This window comes from Notothenia rossii, assembly GCF_949606895.1.
Source record: "Notothenia rossii genome assembly, chromosome: 3".
Classification (NCBI taxonomy): Eukaryota; Metazoa; Chordata; class Actinopteri; order Perciformes; family Nototheniidae; genus Notothenia; species Notothenia rossii.
The window spans coordinates 30,970,035-30,992,575 of record NC_136901.1 but is presented as its reverse complement, the minus strand read 5'-3'; the positions used below and the strand labels follow the sequence as shown (position 1 = coordinate 30,992,575).

Genomic DNA, 22,541 nt, shown 5'->3' with positions numbered 1-22,541 from the left:
TATGGATTCAGAATTGCAATAGCTTACCATTAAATGACGGATATACCTTGCTGTCTGTTTTACAAATCAGATATTAATGTTTGGAAGTAAAACATGTGAAATAATATAGCAATATGCTGTAAAATTATGTGAAAACATGAATAAAACTACACATCTGCAGATGTTATACATAGAGTACATAAGTGTCCTGCACTAATAATACAACGTTATTATGCCTACGTGTACCTTGTGTGCACCGTCTAGTGGTTAAAGCACGTTATTGAATTATTGTTTTAATGTGTTATATATTATGTGATGAAAAGAATATTAAGAGTACACACTTTAATAGGTGGAAAGTAGAAGGTCAATGATAGAAATATAGAATATAAAAAACCAAGAAGATACTATAAGTGATCTCTACAATAAAACAGTTTAGTGCCAGATGTACAAAGATATTAATAGGAGGATGTGCAAAACAGAAAAACGAATTAACCTTTATTCAAACATTAAATAATACTTTAGATTAAGGTCTTCTTTTAAATAAGAACAAAGCTTTGGGGGTATCTACAGATAAATATTAAGCCAATGTTGAGTGCTATATTGAAGCACTTATTTTAACTGATATTATACATATGAATTATACTCTTATGTATGTAGATAGTATAAGAAATGTGCAGAATATGACAGTTTAATGTTGGAGGTATACACTCGTTGGTTTGGAACGCGCAAACGGAGGGGTAGTGTGTAGGGGTAGGGTGTAGGGGGCGGTTTGGGATTGGGCCATAATGACAAGTTTCGCCCGCTGTGAAGTTTTTCTTGTTTCCATAGCAACAACAACTTCCTGTCAACAGCGTAAACTCGCCTTCAAAATAAAAGCATGCCAAATTACACTTAAGACATACAACAGCAACGAAAGTAACAAACACAATGCAATATCCTTTTCAATTTCAAAGAACACAAATTGGGTTATTTACAGGTGTTGTTTTGTGTGGTAGAGGGTCGCTGTCATTGATGCGTTTTGCACCCCGGGCAGTTGCTTTTCAGCTGAGGAATACGCTGTGACGTAATAACTTTTTTTTTTTTTTTCGAGGGAGGGGGTGTAGGTCAGAGGGCCTAGGTATAAAAGTCACGGCTCGCCACTGGTGCCATGGCATACTCCCTTCTGTGATCCGACAAAATTAATTACGTTGTGACTGTGCCCTCTACATATGGAAACATGATAGCTTGGGTTTTGCCTGATTTTTTGGCACAAATATCCACTTGACATCCGACACAAACGTCCACTTGGAATCAAGGATGAAATGGTTAGAAAATGTTAGTCAAGGTTCAAAAGGCGCGTTCACACCGGAGTACTTTTCCACGTACCTTTCCCGTTTAGTTCCGTTAGTACCCCTTATGTTGCGTTCACACCAAAAAGAGTACTTAGTGCCTGGAATTTTTACCCCCATTGTTATTGTCTGCTAGAGCGGTGGTACCAAAAAAGTACCAATTTCTATTGGCTAGGCGAATTGCAAACCAAGCCCCGTAAAACTCACCATTGTATTTGTGGCATTAGCATTATTACCATAGCCCCGCGCACCAACGGAGAGAGAATAACTTATGGCAACACAAAAAAAAACATGGGAGCGGTGGAGTGATGAGGAGGTGTCGGCGTTCTGGCGATTTACTCGGAAGGCTTCAGTAGAAGCTGCTGGGAGTCCCAGCAGTCTCCAACTCTGTGGAACTTCCGGCCGGGAACTTCCGGCGGCAGTATACGACGTGAAGTTGTTTGCGGCCTGGCAGTAAACCCAAAGCAGAAGAAGACGAAGTGACGTCAGCGGCTCATTTGCGTAATCTTCCCTCAGGGAACTTATTCCGGTGTGAATGCGATCTGTACTTAGTGTCCTGGGGTACTAAATGCCGGCACTAAGTACGGCAAAGTACTTGGTATTAAAGCGGCTAAAGTTACTGTCAGACATTTTTTATTCATGGTGTACTTGAAATTACAATTTTACACAAATAACTAAAAGGAGATATAATGAAATGATTACATGTTGGACAGTCATGGATGCAAACTAGTCTAGTTGCCTGGTGCACACACCCAATTTCGGCTTTCAATTCGTCAGCATCTTTGTTCAGTTTTTTTTCATACGCCCTTCTTTGTATTGCTTCCTTTGTCTTGCAAAAGATGATGCTGGTGCATTCCATCCATGGGAAGGTTGAAGGAAGTTTGAGCAGTGTAATTGTAGGTTGTGACAAACAAATATAGATTGTTATTGACGTGTTATGGAATGGACAACAAACAACTTCAGTTATTATTCTGAAGTATCAATTACTGTTATAAATTCAACATTATCCAATATATTATTGCTATTTTTAATTTATTTATGTTTAAATGTTGAACAGACATGTCTTTTTTTTCACCTTAAAGTCAGCATAATATGTAATATGCAAAGACAAGTTTTTCACTTTAAATTAAAGATCTGTTTTTAAACCACACCCATACTTTAATATCAGTTTAATAAGATGCCCAAATTATAGAAGTATAATGGAAAAAACATCTTTTTTTTTTGGTTATTCACAAATGTGGAAGACTGGAGGAAACAAGGAATTTATTTTTTTGATCTGGGGATAGGGTGCAATTGAAGAGCTGCAGTTCACGGAATAAAAATAGAGGGCAGGTTGTTATTTGTATGCACGTGTGTGTTGAACCAACTGAGTCTCACGTAATCTAAAAAATCTGACATGCCACCCGAAGACAGAAATTATTTGAATAAAAGAGGAAAAACATGACTCAAGCCTACAACCATCAAAGTTATGTCAAGTGTTTCCTCTTCTTCACAAAAGCGTATAATAATGACAGGGTATATGCAGGAATCCTGAGGTCAAATTTAATACCTTTTAAGACCTTTTTTAAGACCCTTTCCATACATTTTAAGACCTCATCGCAACTTCAAGTTCTAACTGGTTACATTGGCGACACACTTTACCTCACATTTACTATATTGATTGTAAGATAGCACAACTAAACAGAGTGCAGACAGACCACTGAAGCCTCCTTTCCACATGAACTTCAACCTCTCTGTGAAGGTCAGGTTTAATGCAGTATGCTGTTTTGTTGCTTCTGTAGACTCTGCTCTTTCATTCCAGTAAAACTCATCAGAAACCATTAGAAACCAGTATTTGACCAATAAACAAAACAATTGACAAAACTTTGAACAATGAAATATATTAAACTTTGGTGAGCTTCAGCGGGGTAATGCCATATAGGAGCTCCCTCACAAATACCCACATAGGACGATCCTCTGACGTCATCACCCTCACACATTTGTCGTATGTTTACAAAAAACGATATATATGTTAAGACTTTTCTCGTTCTTAATATAGACTATATAAGGGTCGATATGTGTTGACTTTACTTTAAAATAGCAGATCTCTGTGACCGGATATAGTTTGGCTTAGACCCCGGCCCCACGAGGACGCATACGGTAAAACGCATACGCAAACGCAAAAAAGTCTTCCGTTCACACGCATTCGATTCATTAATGTGTCCGTTTACACTAGACCGCTGGAAATGCTGGAAACGCTGTAGTACAGATGCCAGGCCTTTAAGTGGCGCTGCTGCCGCCACAAAATACACCAAAAGCAGCGAAGAAGACCCCGGAGCATGGTTGTCATGGTTGCCCTTCTGTTTATTCTCCGCGGTGGACGGCGTGTTCTCCTGCTGTATATCCCTCAGGTAGTCCACCAGCAGATGAAAAACACCCACCTCTCCGCCTCTTCCAAGGAACGAGGGGACCGTGCGGCAGAGTTTCTGTTAACAAAATGTTCCACCGGTCAACATCTCCGTTAAAGTTTAAATCTTCCGTACAAAATTTGAAAATTGCCGGTCATAGGTCTTCTTTGTTATTTATTGAGCTTTAAAACAAATTGATAACGACTCTGTTCTCTGTATAATAATATAATAATATTTAATAAACAGTGCCTGTGTGATTACCATATGTGTTCGGGGGCCGTCTCTTACCAATGACGTCACGCATTGTACGCATTGTGATTAGCTGTACGGTAATTTACCCAGGGGTGCTCAGGGGCAAATCCCATCTACAGATCATGACGAACCGAATTTAAGTATTCCTATACTCCTAGCGTGTGAAAATGTTTGTGAAAAACATGTAAAAACGTACGCCATTGGCTGTACAGCAACTCAAGAGGACCATCATACACGGTCAAATTCCGAACATTTAAAGCCTACACTTCATTCTTTACTTTGTCCATTATTATATGTAGAAGATATTACTTTTTTCTCTGCTAGCGGTTAGCATTTTCAATGGAAATATACATCGAAACATCATGTTTCAGTAATAACAAGGCCCCACTGATCATCTACTCTCTGAGACGATTCCAGGGATGCTTGACTTGAGTTTCTAGCACCAGGGAATGTGGACAAAAATGCCCCAGATCAGCCTCTTAATTTACCCAGGGCCTAGTGCTTAGCTTTGGGCATGAACATTCAGGAAACTTTTTATAGTAGTATTTTATTACATATCTGAACTTTGGAGAGGAGTTGGGGGACACAGGACACATCAAATCACATCTCCACTTCAAGCCGAAGCTAATTAGAATATTCTTGACTGCCTAGCCTGCGGGGAAATTGGTATGCGTGACGTCAGTGACGTCAGTGACGTCATTGGTAAGAGATGGACCCCGAACACATATGGTACCCCAAACACATATGGTACCGACACCTGCCTCTCTTTTCCTCCCCCTCTTTTGACAGCCCAGCAGCAGCAGGAGACGTGGGGAGAGGGAGGCGAGGTCATTTCATCATTATCAGAAAATGATCATATAGGGCTTACACACAGAGCCGTTGGACCCCCCCAGAGCGTTGCGTATGCCGGTCTACCCACCTTGGGACCCGTTATCGTTACCGTAGTCATTTAGTGCCCCCCCCCCCCCCACAGAGCGGAGCAAGGCAACAAAACTTAAAATAAGAAGCAGCATTTTATGGCACGCTATGCATGGGGCCGCCTTGAGGGGGTTTCCCGTCATGTCGTTTCAGTAAATTAAAGGGTGTTTCTTGTTGTCTTTGCTGTGGACCTTCTTAATACCTTGTAAAATGCCGTTTAATTTAAGTTTTAATACTTTTTTATAGCCTTAATCTTCGCTAAATTGATTTATCAACTTGTAATACTTTTTAAGACCCCGCGGACACCCTGAATGATCTTTTTAAAAAATCGATAGTTTACATTTCTAATGCTGTCTACAGATTATTGTGTCTGTGTGTAAACTTTTGGGGTTTAAAGTGTGCACAAGACAGGTTTAGAAAATTGTTTAGAATCATTCTAAAAAACAAAAGTTATTTACTTACTAGTTCACTTTCTGGTCTTACATGTTCAACCAAATTGGTAATGAATTCAATTGTAGAATATGGTTTGCCTGGTTTATGAATCAAATCCTTTATAATTTAAAAATAATCTCATATTAGGCTATACTGCAAAATCAACCCGGTATCATGGCAAGATGTGAATATCTGACAATTTACCATGCTGGGAGACGTGAAGATATCACGATTTCGTCCCTTCCAACATGACAGTTACACGGTATTGTTAACATGGCCCAACCAGTGGAGAAATACCCGGAAATGCCATGCAAATGCTCTACCACGACAGTCGGTTGTTATTGTCAATATTAATATAATAATTATTTATTTTCTAATAGTCACACTCAATTTCGCCGATGTTCTTGTTGCCCCAGCTGGTCGACACAAAGGCTACATTAATGTATTAAATCGATGTTAATCCGTGCGTGTGGATGTGGAATTAACGGACGTGACGTTGTGCGATTGCGTTGCCAGGCAACAGTTTGGGTTCATGTTACGTTTCTTCAACTACAACCCGAGTTATATTTAAAAACATTTTAGAAGGCCTCACAAAATACTTTAATGTAAATTAAAATGTGAAGGAATATGTGTATAACAAAATACATCCGTCATAAACAATACCGGAAACAGACGTAGGCAAGATCCTCAGCTCGGTGATGGAATGTTTTAGCCGCAATGCACGTTGGGATATGGTGTTTATGCAATGTGAAATCCGAAAACATTTAAAAAAAATAATAATAATACTTTATTCCGAGTGTGCTTGCTTTTCTCTTTGGAAGTCATCATATAACGGCATTGTAATACACGGTTCGTCTGCATTAAATATTACACATCTGCCGTAGTTATTTATTTATAGAGCCCTGATGAGAAGACTTCTGGACAAACAGGAAGAAGTGCTGTTATAGCAGAATGTTTAATACAGCGTATTTCTGATATTCATTAAAGATCACATGCTATTCCATATGATGTGTGTTACTGATTTGGGTCACACACAGTTAGAGAGACAATGGTCGTTCTGAATTATCAATAGATGTATTTATTTTAAGTGAGCTGATACAGAGGGTAGAGGAAGTTCAGAGAAGGCCTCAGGTTATAAAAACAGTTAACCTTTGTTAGTTAACTAATCCTAAAGATGTCATGAGATGATGACGTTTAAACATATACAAGTATAGCTTTCAGAGAGAAAAATGTGACATTTGTGTGGTAGGCTGAAAATGTGACGTGGATCATAAATATATCAGCAGTTAAACAACATCTTCAATTTCTCTTCACAATATACTTCTCCTTGCAGTATCAATACTAATTCGGCTGACTTTTATATTTGATTAAATTGGTAGATAGGCTATATTTACACCATAACGGTGCAAAGCTGATAGAAAGGGACAACTAGTGGTTAAAGCACGTTATTGAATTGTATTATTTGTATTATTAGATATTAATAGGAGACACAGACCGCCAAACTAATAAGGCTTTATTTAAACATTAAACAATACTTTAGGGGTCTTATTTTGAATAATAAAAAAGCTTTGGGGTTATCTACAGATAAATATTAAGCCTGACAAAGTACTAATATATTGCTTTCCTGCAATTGTAACTACTGTATGTTTAAGCACTTATTTTAACTGTGTATTATACTCTTATAAGATGTATGTAGATAGTATAAGAAATGTGCAGAATATGACAGTTTAATGGTGGAGGTATACACACATATTGATAGATGTCTTTTAATGCACTGTTGAGGAACCTTCGACCCAAGTTTTTAATCTCCGACCTTGTCAGGTATTGAACATTCAATAAATAAAGAACACAGAATTATTAAATATAAAACACAGAATTTGTGTGATTATACTAAATGATTTACAAATAAACACCACTGCATATTTACAACTGTTAGACATGCTGCTGTAACGAAAACATTTCCAACTTGGAATCAATAAAGAATATCTTATCTTAAAATGAATGATGGCTACTGCCATATTTGCAAAATGTGCCTCTGAACCTTGACAAGTGAATGTTTCAGGCTTATCAATTAACAACAGGGATTATTATTTTTATGGGAAATACGAAAAAGTATTTTAAAACTACAATTCCCAGTAGAGACGTGCCATAGAACATGTTGCAAAACACACAGTAGCCAGCATGTGTAGTTCTGGGGACGGGGAGGGGGGTGGTGGACCCATTCGAATCCAGTTTTGGATAGTCTGCCGTGGTTCCATCCCATTTCAAAGTGATGTTTGACACTCGGCGTAACCCTTGGCACACTGCCACTCAAACATCCAATCACAGAGCTTGAGGAATAATCACAGGGTTTGTCAAGCAAAGCGGAGAGAATACTTACTTCTGGGTGTAAAATTCTCTAAAGCAACTAATGAAGCTCAGCGCAAGTTCAGGCAGGAAGACCTATCACTTCGTATTGCGCGTCATGGCAATACTCGCTCCCTTCACTAAATGAGAGGGAGCGCCACTCCTCAGCTAACCTATCACTTCCCTCCATTCACAAGCCTAATCATCGCACCTGTTAACCCCTCTATATATGCTCTCCCCTTTTCCATCAGCTGTCTTCCAGGTGTCAACGTGCAAGCAGCAGCAGGGCTTCGTCTCAGCTCCAGGTTTATATATCATCAGCTCCGCAGTCTTGCGGATTAAGCTACAGACGGCGTTCCCCAGTAGGCTAGCGGTTCCAGCCGGCCACCCCGCAAACCCGGACGCGGGAGGAAAAGACAAGGATATTGGGCTCCACGGAAGTTCCTCCGGCTTAATGGAAATGGGCTACTTCAGGCAAACAATTGACACACGCCTTCAGTCTCTCCAGAGGGCATCACTGGCATCAGGGCCGCTCAAATGCTTCCGGCTTCACGCGGAACGGGCCCTCATCGCTTGCGAAGCTTCACCCACTTCTGGCTTCAACCACAACCCCTCTTGCAGGCAGGCAGGGCTCAAGCTACATCCCATGAAGCTACTTCTCCTCCCGGCTCAGTAGCCAGCACTGGACACTAATTGCGTTATAGGCGGCAAGCAGGTTCAGTGCACAGCAGGCTCGCCTTCTTTCCCTGCGCCTCACCGCTAAAACAGGCGTCAAGGTAACGCTGGCAAGAGGCAGTTTGCAACAAATTCACGAGATGTTCGTTATATGCATTGCTGCCTTTAGTTCAGGGTTAAGGTGAGTTCCAGGCAGTGTTGGGTTTAACGTAAGGTGACCAGATTTTCAAAATTAAAACCGGGGAAATGTTGCGGTCAATATATCATTAACGTATCCAATTTTCTTCACTGTTAAAGAAAAAACGGGAACATTTTAACTGTTTGATACAAACAGAAGGATGATAGCCCATATATGAGATTTCAAAAGTATTTTATTTTGAAACTCTACATCAGAATGTCCTGATTTTCTCTGATTGACTAGATGGGGTGTCCTGCTACACCCTGAAGTGAAATAAGTATTTAATTGACTTCTAATGACTCTTTGATTATGGACAGTTTCCAATAAATAATAATCAAAATATAGATGGACAATAGATCTAATTTGAGATTTTAAACAGCATACATTTTAAATTGTGCTTCAGAAAGTAATGTTATTTTAGGAGTGTTGTGAGATGGCGTCAAAATCAATTGAAATTAGTCACCCAGTGGAAACGTCAGATATGTCTTCATAACTGTATACTTACACTTTACATTCACTCAGTTATAATGTGGTAGTTATACGTAGTTTGTTTTAAATTATTATTGATCACATTATATAGTACATATTTCTTAATTTAAGATCCAGTATATATGAATATGTTGGTGCGGTATTTTTTAGGTATATTCGTTATTGACCAAGTAAATGCTTTTATTTTGAAGGCAGTTTTTACAGTCCTCTACCGTAATGCATAGGATATTCACGCACCGCAATACAACGTGTGGGCTGGCTTGACTTTGTTTTCCGAAGTGGGGGCTGGCTTGACCACAGTCTGTGTTTACCAAGTGTTTCCTGACATGAAACGTTTTATTTCACCTTGCTATGTGTTTTTAACGTATATTAAAAAACGGGGACATTTCCGGGGACAGTTTCAACCGGGGACAGGCCAATACAAACGGGGACTTTCCCCGGAAAACGGGGACGTCTGGTCACCCTAGTGTAACGTGTTACAGCATGGAGTTATGCAGTTCGGGTAACGACTACCCGTCACAATGCTCAGTAAGTACCGCAGTTTCAAGCTTCACAGTCACGGATGCTGCCCATCCGTTGGTTTTGGGGGGTTTCTTTCAGGGAGAAAGAGAAGTTCATGTAAGATGACAGAAGACAGTCTTAATCACCCAATCAAGCATATCAGCATCTATGTCTCACCGTGGCGTAATTCATCTGCTAATTAAACTAGTCTATATCACGGGTCATGTTTCAGTATTTTCCTAAGCGTATATCATTTTATGCTGCGCATATTGCACTTCATTTATATTTTGGTTTCATGCTCACATGGCTTGCGATAAGCCAGGTTATGATATTCATGCATCACTGTACTCATGCTAACAGCTGCATTACATTGTCTACATCTCCCTCTTCGCCCGGACATCAGCGCCGTGCTGGCCATCCAAAGATCTCTCAAACCCTAAACCCGGTATTTATGCATCCTAGTGGTAAGTGTTCATCAAGAAAAAAAAAGAAAAAAAACCTTAAGGAGATGCACTGCACATTCTTGTTTTGGGTGAAATATGCATATAACTGGTGGTGGCGTCATTAGTATATCAGCTCACATATCATTGTCTTGTTTCTATCCGAATTCTAATTGTATCATTCAATCTAAAGATCACAGGCACGTTTACTCTTGCAGGTCATGTTGTGTCACATGTTTCATTTCAGGTCACATTCCATGTCAACCTTCATTTGACCGGAAGGGTCTCAGGCTCGTGCGAGCCAGGATACGACATCAACGCATTTTTATTTCATGTTTGACCGGAAGGGTCTCAGGCTTGTAAGCCAGGATGTGACATCCACGCATTTTATTTCCATGTTTGACCGGAAGGGTCTCAGGCTTGCGAGCCAGGATGTGACATCCTCGCATTTTATTTCCATGTTTGACCGGAAGGGCCTGATGCTCGCGTGAACCAGGACACGTCCATCCATGCTTATCCCACTCTAGTCCAACGCTAGTCAATAACTGTCTACTCTGTCCCCGTATAATTCTCTCATTTCATCCATAGATCACCGCAGTCAGCCCACAAGAGAGTTCGGATCCTCAGGAGCCTTGAATATCACCTATGAAGTAACGTTTGATTCCAATTGAGACGTCGGCTTTTCTGACATATCCTTTCACGCCAGCCATTTTAGCTTACATCTTAAGCACTCCAAATGCGGCGGCGCCTGCTCCGTCATCGCCGCCCGCAACGACTCCCAGTTCTTGCCCTTATAAATCCATGATCAAATTCCTACAGCTTAGACCTACCTCTAATCCTCTCTCACCATTATTTATTATCTCAGGGAATTTTCCCCTAACTCAACGACAGTTCAATCACTATTTAAAGCAAGTTCTCATTAAATCCGGGTTATCACCCCTCCTATACACGGGGCATTCATTTAGAATAGGTGCAGCTACTTCCGCTGCTAATCAAGGCGTCTCATCCTCATCCCTGCAACAACTCGGTTGGTGGTCCTCCTCCGCTTTCTCATCCTACATTCGTCCGGACCTCAGTGCCGTGCTGGCTATCCAAAGGTCTCTCCAACCTTAAAATTGGTACGTATGCATATAACTGGTGGTGGTTCTTAGCATGTCAGCACGTATATTCGGCCCCACGGCTCATGTTTATCCTTGCCATGTCTAACCCTTCACGTCCAGGTCGTAACCTTCGGGTCTGTATAAAATGTGTCCCTGCGAAGTCAGGTTGCCCCGTACGTCCGGGAAGCCCTGTATGTCCAGGATGCCCCGTACGTCCGGGATGCCCCGTACGTCCGGGATGCCCCGTACGTCCGGGACGCCCTGTACGTCCAGGATGCCCTGTACGTCCAGGAAGGATGCCTAGGAGGCATCAGTATGTCTAAATCCCCACATGTATTAACCTCTCATTTCATCCATAGATTTCCACTGCATCCCACAAGGTAAGAATTCATCACGTTCAGTACTTCATACTTTCACTTTTTTTGGGGGTTCATCGGAAACGGTTCTTTCCCTTCCCGAATGATATCCTACAAAACCTGGGCCTAATCGCCAAACACCATTTCATTCACTTGTTATAAACTGTCATCATTATGTTTCATTTATATAATGTGACCCGATAATAAACATGTATTTCATACATCACCTCTCTCCTGATTGAAATGAAGCTCAGCGCAAGTTCAGGCAGGAAGACCTATCACTTCGTATTGCGCGTCATGGCAATACTCGCTCCCTTCACTAAATGAGAGGGAGCGCCACTCCTCAGCTAACCTATCACTTCCCTCCATTCACAAGCCTAATCATCGCACCTGTTAATCCCTCTATATATGCTCTCCCCTTTTCCATCAGCTGTCTTCCAGGTGTCAACGCGCAACCCTCTTCCACCCCTTCGCCTCCTGCTTCCAACTCAGGACCAAGCTTAACCTTCTCCCTTCCAACCGGACCTAACCACTCATCACCACCACCAGTGTCTAGACCCAGGGGGGTTCATCGGAAACGGTTCTTTCCCTTCCCGAATGATATCCTACAAAACCTGGGCCTAATCGCCAAACACCATTTCATTCACTTGTTATAAACTGTCATCATTATGTTTCATTTATATAATGTGACCCGATAATAAACATGTATTTCATACATCACGTCTCTCCTGATTGAAATATGGGTGCTTTTCACTTCGGTTAAATTGATTCCTTGCGTCCCTCACTTGCGTCGTTTCCCTGCGTTTAGTCCCACCCACCAGGGAAGCATGGAGAGACGCAAGGAAACCACGAGAAGCAGGGAAATTAGTTTTAAGAGCAATGGGACGTCCTTTCCTCTGGAGCGTCACGTGAAGCGACGTCCGTTTGTGGTGACACCGCACAGCTGATGTCCGACAGCAGCTCTGTCCCCGTTGTTTTCACAAACACCCCCGCCTCTGTTCGTACACATTTACTGACATAAACATTTGTATCATCTGTTCCCCCAGAGGTAACTCTTGCTCTTCTTTTCCCGGGGGGGCCTCATGAGACCCAGTTTCATCATATCGTTCGATGATTTTTACGGCTGCCGTTGAGGATACATTCAAAGTTCTTGAGATTTTCCGGATTGACTGGCCTTCGTTTCTTAAATTGATGATGGACGGTCGTTTCTCTTTACTGAGTTGAGTCGTTCTTTCCATAATATGGATTACAACAGTAGTCAAATGAGGCTATCCACTGTGCACTAACCTTACCTCTGCACAACACAACTGATGGTCTCAAACACATTAAGAAGACAAGTCATTCCACAAATTGACTCTTGACAAGGCACACGTGTTAATTGAAAACCATTCCAGGTGACCACCTCATGAAGCTGACAGAGAGAAGCCAACCGTTTGCAAAGCTGTCATCAAGGCAAAATGGGACTACTTTGAAGAAACAAAAATAAAACTCATATTCTGGATTTTTTAACACTTTTTTGTTAAATAGATGATTCCATACTGTACGTGTCCTTTCATAGTTTTGATGTCTTCAGTATTAATATACAAAGTAGAAGAAAAATACATACATGCATGACAAACTGGTGAGAGAAATCTACCTTGGTGTGACAGCGCACCTCATAGGTGGCACATGGCAACTGCACTTGCTCTTTAGGTGTGTTGATAAAAGGAGGAAAGGCATTCTTCTGAAGTGAGTGGTAGAATAGACACAGTTACCCATTGTTAAACAACATTGTTATTCATGATACTGTGCCACTAAAATGTGCTGTTCACTTGAAGTCATATCTTACTTCAGAAATAAATAATTCATTTTGACAACAATCCATGGGGGGGGTTTACAAAAAATGTCTAATTTTGTGTGGAAGCACATGTTCTGATATCAAATCTGATTTTAAAAAATAGATTATTCCAGCAAAATGTGTCAGCTTCTATTACTGCTCTACCTATTGATTAAGCAAACCATTGCACCTATTTGTTCTACACAGTGTGCCACAACAACTAAGCACCTTGTCCAGTTGCACCCCTCACCATTTGAAGCACAGCAGATGTTTGACCTCATTCAAAAGGCATACACTTTCAGGGATGTGCTATCAGATAGGACTCAAACGCAGTAAAACACCAGAAGCTGGTATCAAAGTCCAAACAAAAGCGAGCTTTATTAAAACGCCAACATAAAAGAGGGGGGACCAGACCAGGCAATGCAAAAACCACAAAACAAAGAAAAACTAAACAAGTACCAACCAGAGGTTTCAAGCAACAGGAGCAGAAACCAGATGACGACCGCACCAAGAAAATAAGGGAAAACAGACCTAAATCGACACAATACTAATCACTGTTACGTGTGGGTGTGTGTGTGTGTTTTTCTCTCTCTCCCTCTGCTTTCCCCAGGTGCAGCCTGATTGTCCTCAGGTGCAGCCTCTCCCCAGGTGCTCCCAATCTCCAATCAGGGCCTCCATATAGGACATGACGAGGGTTGCAGTCGCTCTCTACTTCTCCCCTGACTGGATGTGTGCAGCGTGGTGTCCATTTCTCCAGTATATATTTTTGTATCTAGATTTGTTTTGCAAGTTGGCTGGTGAGCCCTTTTTCTTTTTGTTGATTAAAAGACCTGCTTATGGCTTCAGAGATCAGTTTCCTCTCCTTTTTCTCTCGGCCGGTTACTTTTTCGTGTTGTTACTTCCCTTTGTGCCCCTGGATCTAAAAGGGAATGTAACATCACAGAGACAAGACACAGATGGAGAGGGGAAGTGAAACCCAGGGGCAGCAGGTGAAAACACTCAGGCCCAATTCCAAATCACACCCTACCCACTCCCCCTCCGTGGAGGGAAAACACAGGAAGTAAAACCAGACGAGACACATCGAGGAAAATAAATTTTAAAAAAAACAGGAAACAATAAACAAAAACTAATATCATGACAGATTATATGATTCTGAGTAGAACCCCAAGGAGAGAGTGTTTGAGACGACATTTGTTCAGATTTTGTTCCTGTATTGATGTGATGTATTGCTATGCATTGCATTAGACACCAAAAGTCAGTCTCTATTTGTGTACCAGGCAGCAGAAAATGTCTCTGCCCTGTTTCAACTACAAAAGCAGTTTATTTTTACTTCTTATATTCTGTAATACATTATATTTTATTGTATGTATCTTTTATTTTATTCATTCTAAAAGGGAACAACTGTCACAAAAAACCACCCCCCTGGGATTATTAAAGTATTTATGATTCAGACATTATTCAACTAACAGCTGTTCAGTGAAGTGTAAGGACAGTAAAGGTTATTTTTTGCAGACTGTATGATCCGCCTGATCTCACCAGAATGCGTACAAATGACACGACTTTGAAAAGTCGTGCAATAGATATGCAGAAGTCCGTTTTTGCGTGCATATGATACGCCCACGTTACGTTTGTTATGAACGTATGTTAAATACGTTTTCTTTCTACAATTTTCTCCCACGTTACGTTTGTTGTGAATGTATCTTAAATGCGTTTATTTTCTACATATCTTTGCCATTTATCTAATCCTAACCCTAACCATAACCCAATAAGCTGTTAAATGCGTTTATTTTCTACATATCTTTGCCATTTATTTAATCCTAACCCTAACCGTAACCCAATAAGCTGTTAAATGCGTTTATTTTCTACATATTTTTGCCATTTATTTAATCCTAACCCTAACCGTAACCCAATAAGCTGTTAAATGCGTTTATTTTCTACATATCTTTGCCATTTATTTAACCCTAACCCTAACCATAACCCAATAAGCTGTTAAATGCGTTTATTTTCTACATATCTTTGCCATTTATTTACGGCGATCAAGCCTGAAGCCATAGAGCTCTTTTTTTTTATGTTTGAGGTGCAATATCATGTAGCGTATCATATGTATGCAAAAACGGAGTTATGCGTATCTATTGCACGACGTGTAAAGTCGTGTCATTTGTACGCATTCTGGTGAGATCGGGTTGCAGCGATACAACTCCTCAAGAATCAAGTTGCATTTGTGTTTCTTTATTGCCACTGCTGATTAAAGTGAAGTGGATGTGGGGTTTCCAAATCTCCAGGTGAACATATTAGGTGAAATGTTGTATGGTGATCTGTTTTTTTCTTTTAATATATTCCCCTTTATGTCTCTGTAATCTTCTAAAAATGTAAGTAGGAAGGTTGCATGGGTTAGGGTTGAATGGCTTGTGATAGTTCAACTATTTTAGTTGGTGCTTGAGCTCTCTGATAAATAACCAGTATCGCCGGAGTTAAGAACTTAGCAGGGATTTATTCTCTGTTAACATAATCTTTGCTTCAATTTTTAAAGCTCCTGACAATAAACATACCGTGATACCCTTTGCCACCTAAATGTCAAAACATCACAAGAGAGACAAATGAATTTCTTTAAAAATGTTTTATTCCCATCATTGTCACAAGTTATTTCAGACAGAAATTGTGCAATCAACAGGACATCTAACAAAATACGGCTGTGCAAGATTGTATAAATAAATAGTTTTTATAAATAAGAACATTTCATGATAAAACGGTATGCATTAGTTCAGTGTTAGGATGTGCAGCCCACAGGGAGCTATATGTTTTCCTTTATAATAAAAAAATACATTATTAAAAACCATCACTAAGAAAGATATTTCTAAAGGAAAGTGCTTAGTGAACATAATTTACATCTACATCCCAAGTTATACTGTTATTCTTAGTCTTCAAGCTGCACAATAATTAATACACCATAGTAGTTTTTCAGTGATGGAAATCAGCACTACTGCCATTGTTGGCTTGACAGTAGCCATGACAACATTGCTAGGCAGGATGCGGTCATGAGACTGATGTTATGGCTTACTCCACTTGAAGCTGAAAATAAGGATAAGAACAAACATTAGTTAAACAATTGTGCACCTTTTGACTGCACTGTTGATAAAGTAGCACTAAGCATTACTTACTTAGGCCATTCACGGAGATGGAGCTCCCCTCAATGTCAAAGCCGGTGATGCTTGTAGCAGCGCTCATTAAAGCGCTTGCAATCAGAAAATCATCTGAATCAGCAGGTGTGCTCGAAAAGTAAACATCCATGGTGTTGACGATTGATCCATCACTGCCAAAGTAAGAAAAAAAACGTCTTTGAAAAATCCGATTTAGGCCACTTTTCCAAAAATGTAACTGGACATGTCTTAACAAATTACCTGAATGACACCACTTCCAAGGACTTAAAGGAAGAAGGGAATGCACTCTGGAAAACAGGTGTAAGCTGCAGAAACAGGAAACAGGTTGTTTACAGAGGAAACACATAATAAATGTAAGATGTAAGTGTTCTTTGAATGTGTGCTTGAGCTCTGCATATACAGTACAGTACAGATACAGTAGGTGAAGCAGGAGATTTATTTGTAAGAATGAGACGTACCTCTTCTTTAATCGTTGCAGCTCGATTTGTATAAGCTGTAGATGATGGATTCAGCAAGTCACTTGTAAAGTTCTTTAGAAGAGACCTGAATATCACCCTTTTTATAATCAGTGCTCCAGTAGTAGTTGCAGCTGCAAAAGTGTTAGGTGCAGAAGGTCTAGGTGTGGGAGCTGTAGTTGGATCTGTCACTGGACTTGCTATAAAAACAAATATATAGATCATATTTATTCGGTAAAAGTATTGGTTCCTATACCATCCATTGCCTTTTGCTTGCTTGATGAAAAAAATTATTGAAAAAATAATTAAAAGGTTTCAAAAAGGTGGTTTTGTAGACTTTCTGGTTATAAACTAGGTAAGCTAAAAATAAATAAATAATGAAATTCATTAAAAATATCTTCGGTTTATCGTCTCTATTTGCTTTTTTAACATAATTGTATTAACAAACTGATCAAGCAAAATATTATGTTGTGGATACTTACCTAATATTGTGACTGAGGCGGAATTTATGCTCAGATTGAAGCCATTGTTGGGATTGTTTACAGCTTGAACGAAGTCTTTAACAACAACAGAATTCATTGGGAGTTCTGCTTGAGAAGTATTCCCATGGAACACAACTGCCATCTTCACTTGAGTTTCGGAAAGTCGTGGATTTATGGCACTGCATCATTAAACCAAAAGGGAAAAGTTCAATCAGATGATTATGTTGCCAAGTATGCTTAACTATCGCAATTAGAAGACATATATTCTACGATCGAAATCCTGCATATAAAGTGCAAGTTTAACTTTTTAGAAATTGTTCTTTACCTGAATCCTCCCAAAACGCAGTGGGAAAATGTTTTGGGATATTTTGTTCTGTAAGTTTTATCACACTGCAAAAAGAACAAACATTGAAAGGACTTGATTAGCTTTCAAGAACAGTTGCTATCTTAAAATATTGGTCTTTTAGCTTAAACATTCTGTATGATCATGCAATCACAATTACTGAGACATTTATCAACGTGTGTGAATTTATATTGCTCTCACCGCATTTAGAACTTCTCCTCCAAGTGCTTTGTATTCAGGGCTGCTGGTGTTAGTGAGGGCAGGGGAAAAAGCTGGTTCTGTTAATTTTGCTGAGAGATAATAAGTAGGTGCAGAGGCTGCTGTGTTTGTTGCAGCAGGTGTTGTCGGTGCAGTTGTTATCTTATCTGGTACTGGACTTGCTGTGAAATAAATATTTAAAGAATATGTAAATATATTTTGGTACCAATACTTAACAGGATTTGTAATCCTTGTATAATGTCAAACTGACACAGACCATTATAGTGAAATAGTGAGTTGTGTTAACTTACCTAATACTTTGACTGAAGCAGGATGAATGCTCAGGTTCGGACTATTGGTGGAATTATTCAGAGCTTCTACTAAGGTTTGAGCAACAACATCATTCTTCGGGAGATCTGCAATGGCAGTAGTCCCATGGAACACAATCCCCACGGTTGCTTGAGTTTCGTTTTCTTTTGGTGGATTTAAGGCACTGTTTAATAGAAAAGAGAGGAAGAAGTGTTATATTATAATATAAGATGATTCTGTTTCTGTGTTAAATGGGTGAGTATGATTACATTAACATAGGAAGGTACCAATGTTAAGGTCAGAATCCTTTATGTATAGAATTCAATCAGAGAAGCACAGTTTGATTTTGCTTTTACCTGAAGTTTTTCAAAATGCAGTGGGAAAACGTGTTTGGGAACATGCTTCTGAATTTCTTCTTACACTGCAAAAAGAAAGCAACATTCAAAGACCATAAGTACATTTCAAGCACATTTTTCCCTAAATTAAATTTGACCAGGTCAACTGAATACATATGTGTATTTAAAAAAACGTATTATTTGGGCAAACACATCATCTTTTTCACATTGCTTCTGCAATCAACAACAGATGTATATTTTGAAAATGCTCTCACCGCATTTAGAGCTGCCGTTTCAGTGAGGGCAGGTGAAAAAGCCAGTCCTTTAAATTCTGCTGAGAGAATATAAGTGGGTTCAGGGGCTGCAGGTGTTGTTGTTGCTGCGGATGGTGTGGTTTTAGGTGGAGCAGTCGTAATCGGATCTGTAACTGGACTGGCTGTAAAACAAAAATTGGTTTAGCAGAGTCAAATCATCTAATTTTGAAGTAGCTGATTTGAAAAACAGTGCAGTTAATAACAATTCCATTATCATAATTATTTGTAAATACAAGGTAGTTAAGCTAATTGCTTATCATGCTTGGATGTTGTCTTCACTAATCTTTACCTCCATTTAGTTTCAAAGTAGAATCATTTAGGTGATTTATTTCAAAACAGAGCAGAAGAACCTCATGTTTTCTATATCTTTTACGATCTGAAAATGACAAAATATTGTGTTGTGGATACTTACTTAATATCTTGACTGAGGTTGGATTTATGTTCAAGTTGAAGGCATTATTGGAATTATTGACAGCTAGTACGAAGTCTTTAATAACAGCAGAATTCATTGGGAGTTCTGCTTGAGAAGTATTCCCATGGAACACAGCTTCAAAATTCGCCTGAGTTTCAGTAATTCGTGTTACATTTGAGGCACTGTATCAGAAACACAATAAAGAAAGTAATATGAGATTATAATACTGTCTTTTGATATGTATGATTAACTTTCAATATTAGAAGATGCACATGTTGAACTCTATATTAATAAATAGTCAGAGAAGAACTCAAATCACAAATGTTTTTTTACCTGAATTTGTTCAAAAGGCAGTGGGAAAATGTTCTGGGATATGTTGTTCTGTATATTTCACCACACTGCAAAAAGAAACAACATTGAAGGATTAGCTTTCAAGCGCAGTTTTCTAAAAGGCAATTATGAAGATATGCTAATGAAGCTCAGCGCAAGTTCAGGCAGGAAGACCTATCACTTCGTATTGCGCGTCATGGCAATACTCGCTCTCTTCACTAAAGGATAGGGAGCGCCACTCCCCACTCCTCAGCTAACCTATCACTTCCCTCCATTCACAAGCCTAATCATCGCACCTGTTAATCCCTCTATATATGCTCTCCCCTTTTCCATCAGCTGTCTTCCAGGTGTCAACGCGCAAGCAGCAGCAGGGCTTCGTCCCAGCTCCGGGTATTAATTCATCAGCTCCGCAGTCTTGCGGATTAAGCTACAGGGGGCGTTCCCCAGTTGGCTAGCGGTTCTAGCCGGCCACCCCGCAAACCCGGATGCGGAAGAAAAAGACAAGGATACTGAGCTCCACGGAAGTTCCTCCGGCTTAATGGAAATGGGCTACTTCAGGCAAACAATTGACACACGCCTTCAGTCTCTCGAGAGGGCATCACTGGCATCAGGGCCGCTCAAATGCGGCGCTTCCGGCCTTCACGCGGAACGGGCCCTCATCGCTTGCGAAGCTTCACCCACTTCCGGCTTCAACCACAACCCCTCTTGCAGGCAGGCAGGGCTCAAGCTACATCTCATCGAAGCTACTTCTCCTCCCGGCTCAGTAGCAGTACTGGTCTCTAAGTGCGTCTTAGGTGGCAAGCAGGTACTGATGTCGAGATGAAGCCTTATGAAGCTTTGAAGCTTTCCAGCATTGGTTCGCAAAGGGTTCATGTCATGAGGCTTCATCATGGGCTTCATTTGAACATAAACCCCTGTTGGTCAAAGCGTGTAAAACAGGCAAATTGGAAATCTCAACAGTTGCGCTCTATCTCATACCGAGTTCCCAATGAGTAAAGCCTTAGAATAACTCTAAACAACGGACATAAAATCCTATTTTCATGTTAACAATATTGTTTTCATTCCAGTTGAACGATTGTGATTGAAAAGCCTATAGGAGGTTGGTAAACATTGCAAAGAGGGATTCGTATTCCTTAATATTATTCATAAACTTAACCACGTTGTAGCCTGAGAAGGCTAAACCATATCAGGAATACATTTATTAACTGCATTATCTCATTTAGCTGTAGCTTCTATAAGCAAACCCTGCGGTCGTGGGTCGGCTGCTTTCCAGCGAGCCACAGCCAACACGCTGAATCTACCCAAAAAAACACTGGATATATCTTATCTGCATTTATTCATTTATTTATTCATGTTTTATTCCTACATTTATTTATGCTTGTATCTATTTATACTCATGACATTTTCCGACCTCTATATAAGTGAGGGTCTGAGCTCTTTTAATTCCATCGTGTCACCAGCGGACCCGGGTACAGGAGGGGTAATATGTTTTTTGTTATACATCCATGGGTATTATGAGCGTTGTGGCTCAACGGTTCAAATGAATCGCTTCCCGAAGCAGTCACGTGGTATCGACAGGCAGCGAGGTTCGCTTGTCATCGATGACGTCACTGGCCCAAAATGATACAAGCCTCGATACATGCTTCACAAAAAGATTGGGGATTACTCGACACACGCTCCGAAGCCTCGGCGCAATACGTAACATCACTACTAGCAGGTTCAGCGCACAGCAGGCTCGCCTCCTTTCCCTGCGCCTCACCGCTAAAACAGGTAAGAAAAGAGAAGAAAGAAAAGAGAGAAAGGAAAGAAGGAGAAAAGAAGAAGAAAGAGAAAAGCAAAAGAAGAGAAGAACGAAGAAGAAGAGAGAGAAAGAGAAGAAGAAAAAGGAGAGAGGAACAGAGAGAATATCGTTGCTTTAGTTTAGGATTAAGGTGAGTTCCAGGCAGTGTCGGGTGTAACGCGTTACAGCATGGAGTTATGCAGTTCGGGTAACTACTACCCGTCACAATGCTCAGTAAGTACCGCAGTTTCAAGCTTCACACAGCCACGGATGCTGCCCATCCGTGGTTTTTTGGGGGTTTCTTTCAGGGAGAAAGAGATGTTCATGTAAGATGATAGAAGACAGTCTAATCACCCAACCAGCACATCAGCATCTACGTCTCACCGTGGCGTAATTAAACTGCTAATTAAGCTAGTCCTATACCAGGGCTCGATAGTAACGGTTGCCATTGGCAACCATTTGGAAATGTCAACCACTTCTTGGACTTTGGTTGCCATCAGTGGCAACCAGTTTTTAACATAAGAAATAAGGACAGCAAACGTGCACCCCAAAATAGATAAATGTTCATATTCGTTTTTAAGAGTGATATTTAATTGTTGTGACCAGTCGGAACCTGATACTTAAATTCCACGTGCATTGGCGTGATTACAGAGCCAGAAGCGATGCACGTTTACTCGCGTGCGCGGTGCGCCGTGTGTTTGTTTTACAACAAAATGGCGAAGCAAAAATAAGTTGCTTGACTGTGATAAAAGTTCAGCCAACACCTCAACTTCTCCAATGAATGTTCAAAGTGATTCAACTGATGGAGCGTAAGGTAAAACCCGAACGAAAAACAAAGGAATGTTTTCTATTCACTTCCGGTAAAAGTTCCTTCAAAATAAGAGTCCCGATCTTATTACTACAAAATAAAAGTGCAAAACGAAACTTTACCATAGAAAATGGTTGCATTAAATTATAATCACTCTATAAAAAGGTAACACATTTTAAATATAGTTAGACATATTAAAGGTAATTTACAGCATCAATAATTAATATCAAATGTTAACTATGAATGGTTTTCATTTATTTAACATTAGAAATGTATTAGTCTGGCCAATCCAAGACTTCATGCTGAAGGGCCAATGGGTCTATGGTGGGGGTCAGCACAAAGGTCAAGAAAACCCACATTTGAAAGGGAGACAACGGATGATCAAGAAACTGGTGACTTGCTCAATTCATTTGTGAGGGA

The 22,541-nt window shown here is 40.2% G+C and overlaps 1 protein-coding gene and 1 long non-coding RNA gene across 4 annotated transcripts in view; one reads left to right on the top strand and one right to left on the bottom strand.

Moving 5' to 3' along the window:
- The first annotated feature begins 9,215 nt into the window (after nt 1–9,215).
- Nucleotides 9,216–12,098, top strand: LOC307032266. 3 transcript variants are annotated; one of them, XR_013806194.1, is made up of 3 exons: nt 9,216–9,512; nt 9,889–9,949; nt 10,514–12,098. It is a non-coding gene; the product is annotated as an uncharacterized lncRNA (long non-coding RNA). The 3 variants fall into 3 exon arrangements; XR_013806195.1 differs by having other exon boundaries at nt 9,889–12,098; XR_013806196.1 differs by having other exon boundaries at nt 9,846–12,098.
- Nucleotides 12,099–15,795: 3,697 nt separating this feature from the next.
- The window catches only part of LOC307032860 (uncharacterized protein), a 108,861-nt gene continuing 102,115 nt past the window's right edge, over nt 15,796–22,541 (bottom strand). The window contains exons 14-22 of the mRNA XM_079671139.1: nt 18,499–18,563; nt 18,145–18,326; nt 17,837–18,015; nt 17,618–17,682; nt 17,293–17,471; nt 16,814–17,010; nt 16,596–16,660; nt 16,356–16,507; nt 15,796–16,266 (exon numbers count right to left, since the gene is read on the bottom strand). Of these exons, the coding sequence (XP_079527265.1) occupies nt 16,175–16,266; nt 16,356–16,507; nt 16,596–16,660; nt 16,814–17,010; nt 17,293–17,471; nt 17,618–17,682; nt 17,837–18,015; nt 18,145–18,326; nt 18,499–18,563 (1,176 nt within the window). The 3' untranslated portion in view covers nt 15,796–16,174. The remainder of the gene's footprint in view (nt 16,267–16,355; nt 16,508–16,595; nt 16,661–16,813; nt 17,011–17,292; nt 17,472–17,617; nt 17,683–17,836; nt 18,016–18,144; nt 18,327–18,498; nt 18,564–22,541) is intronic.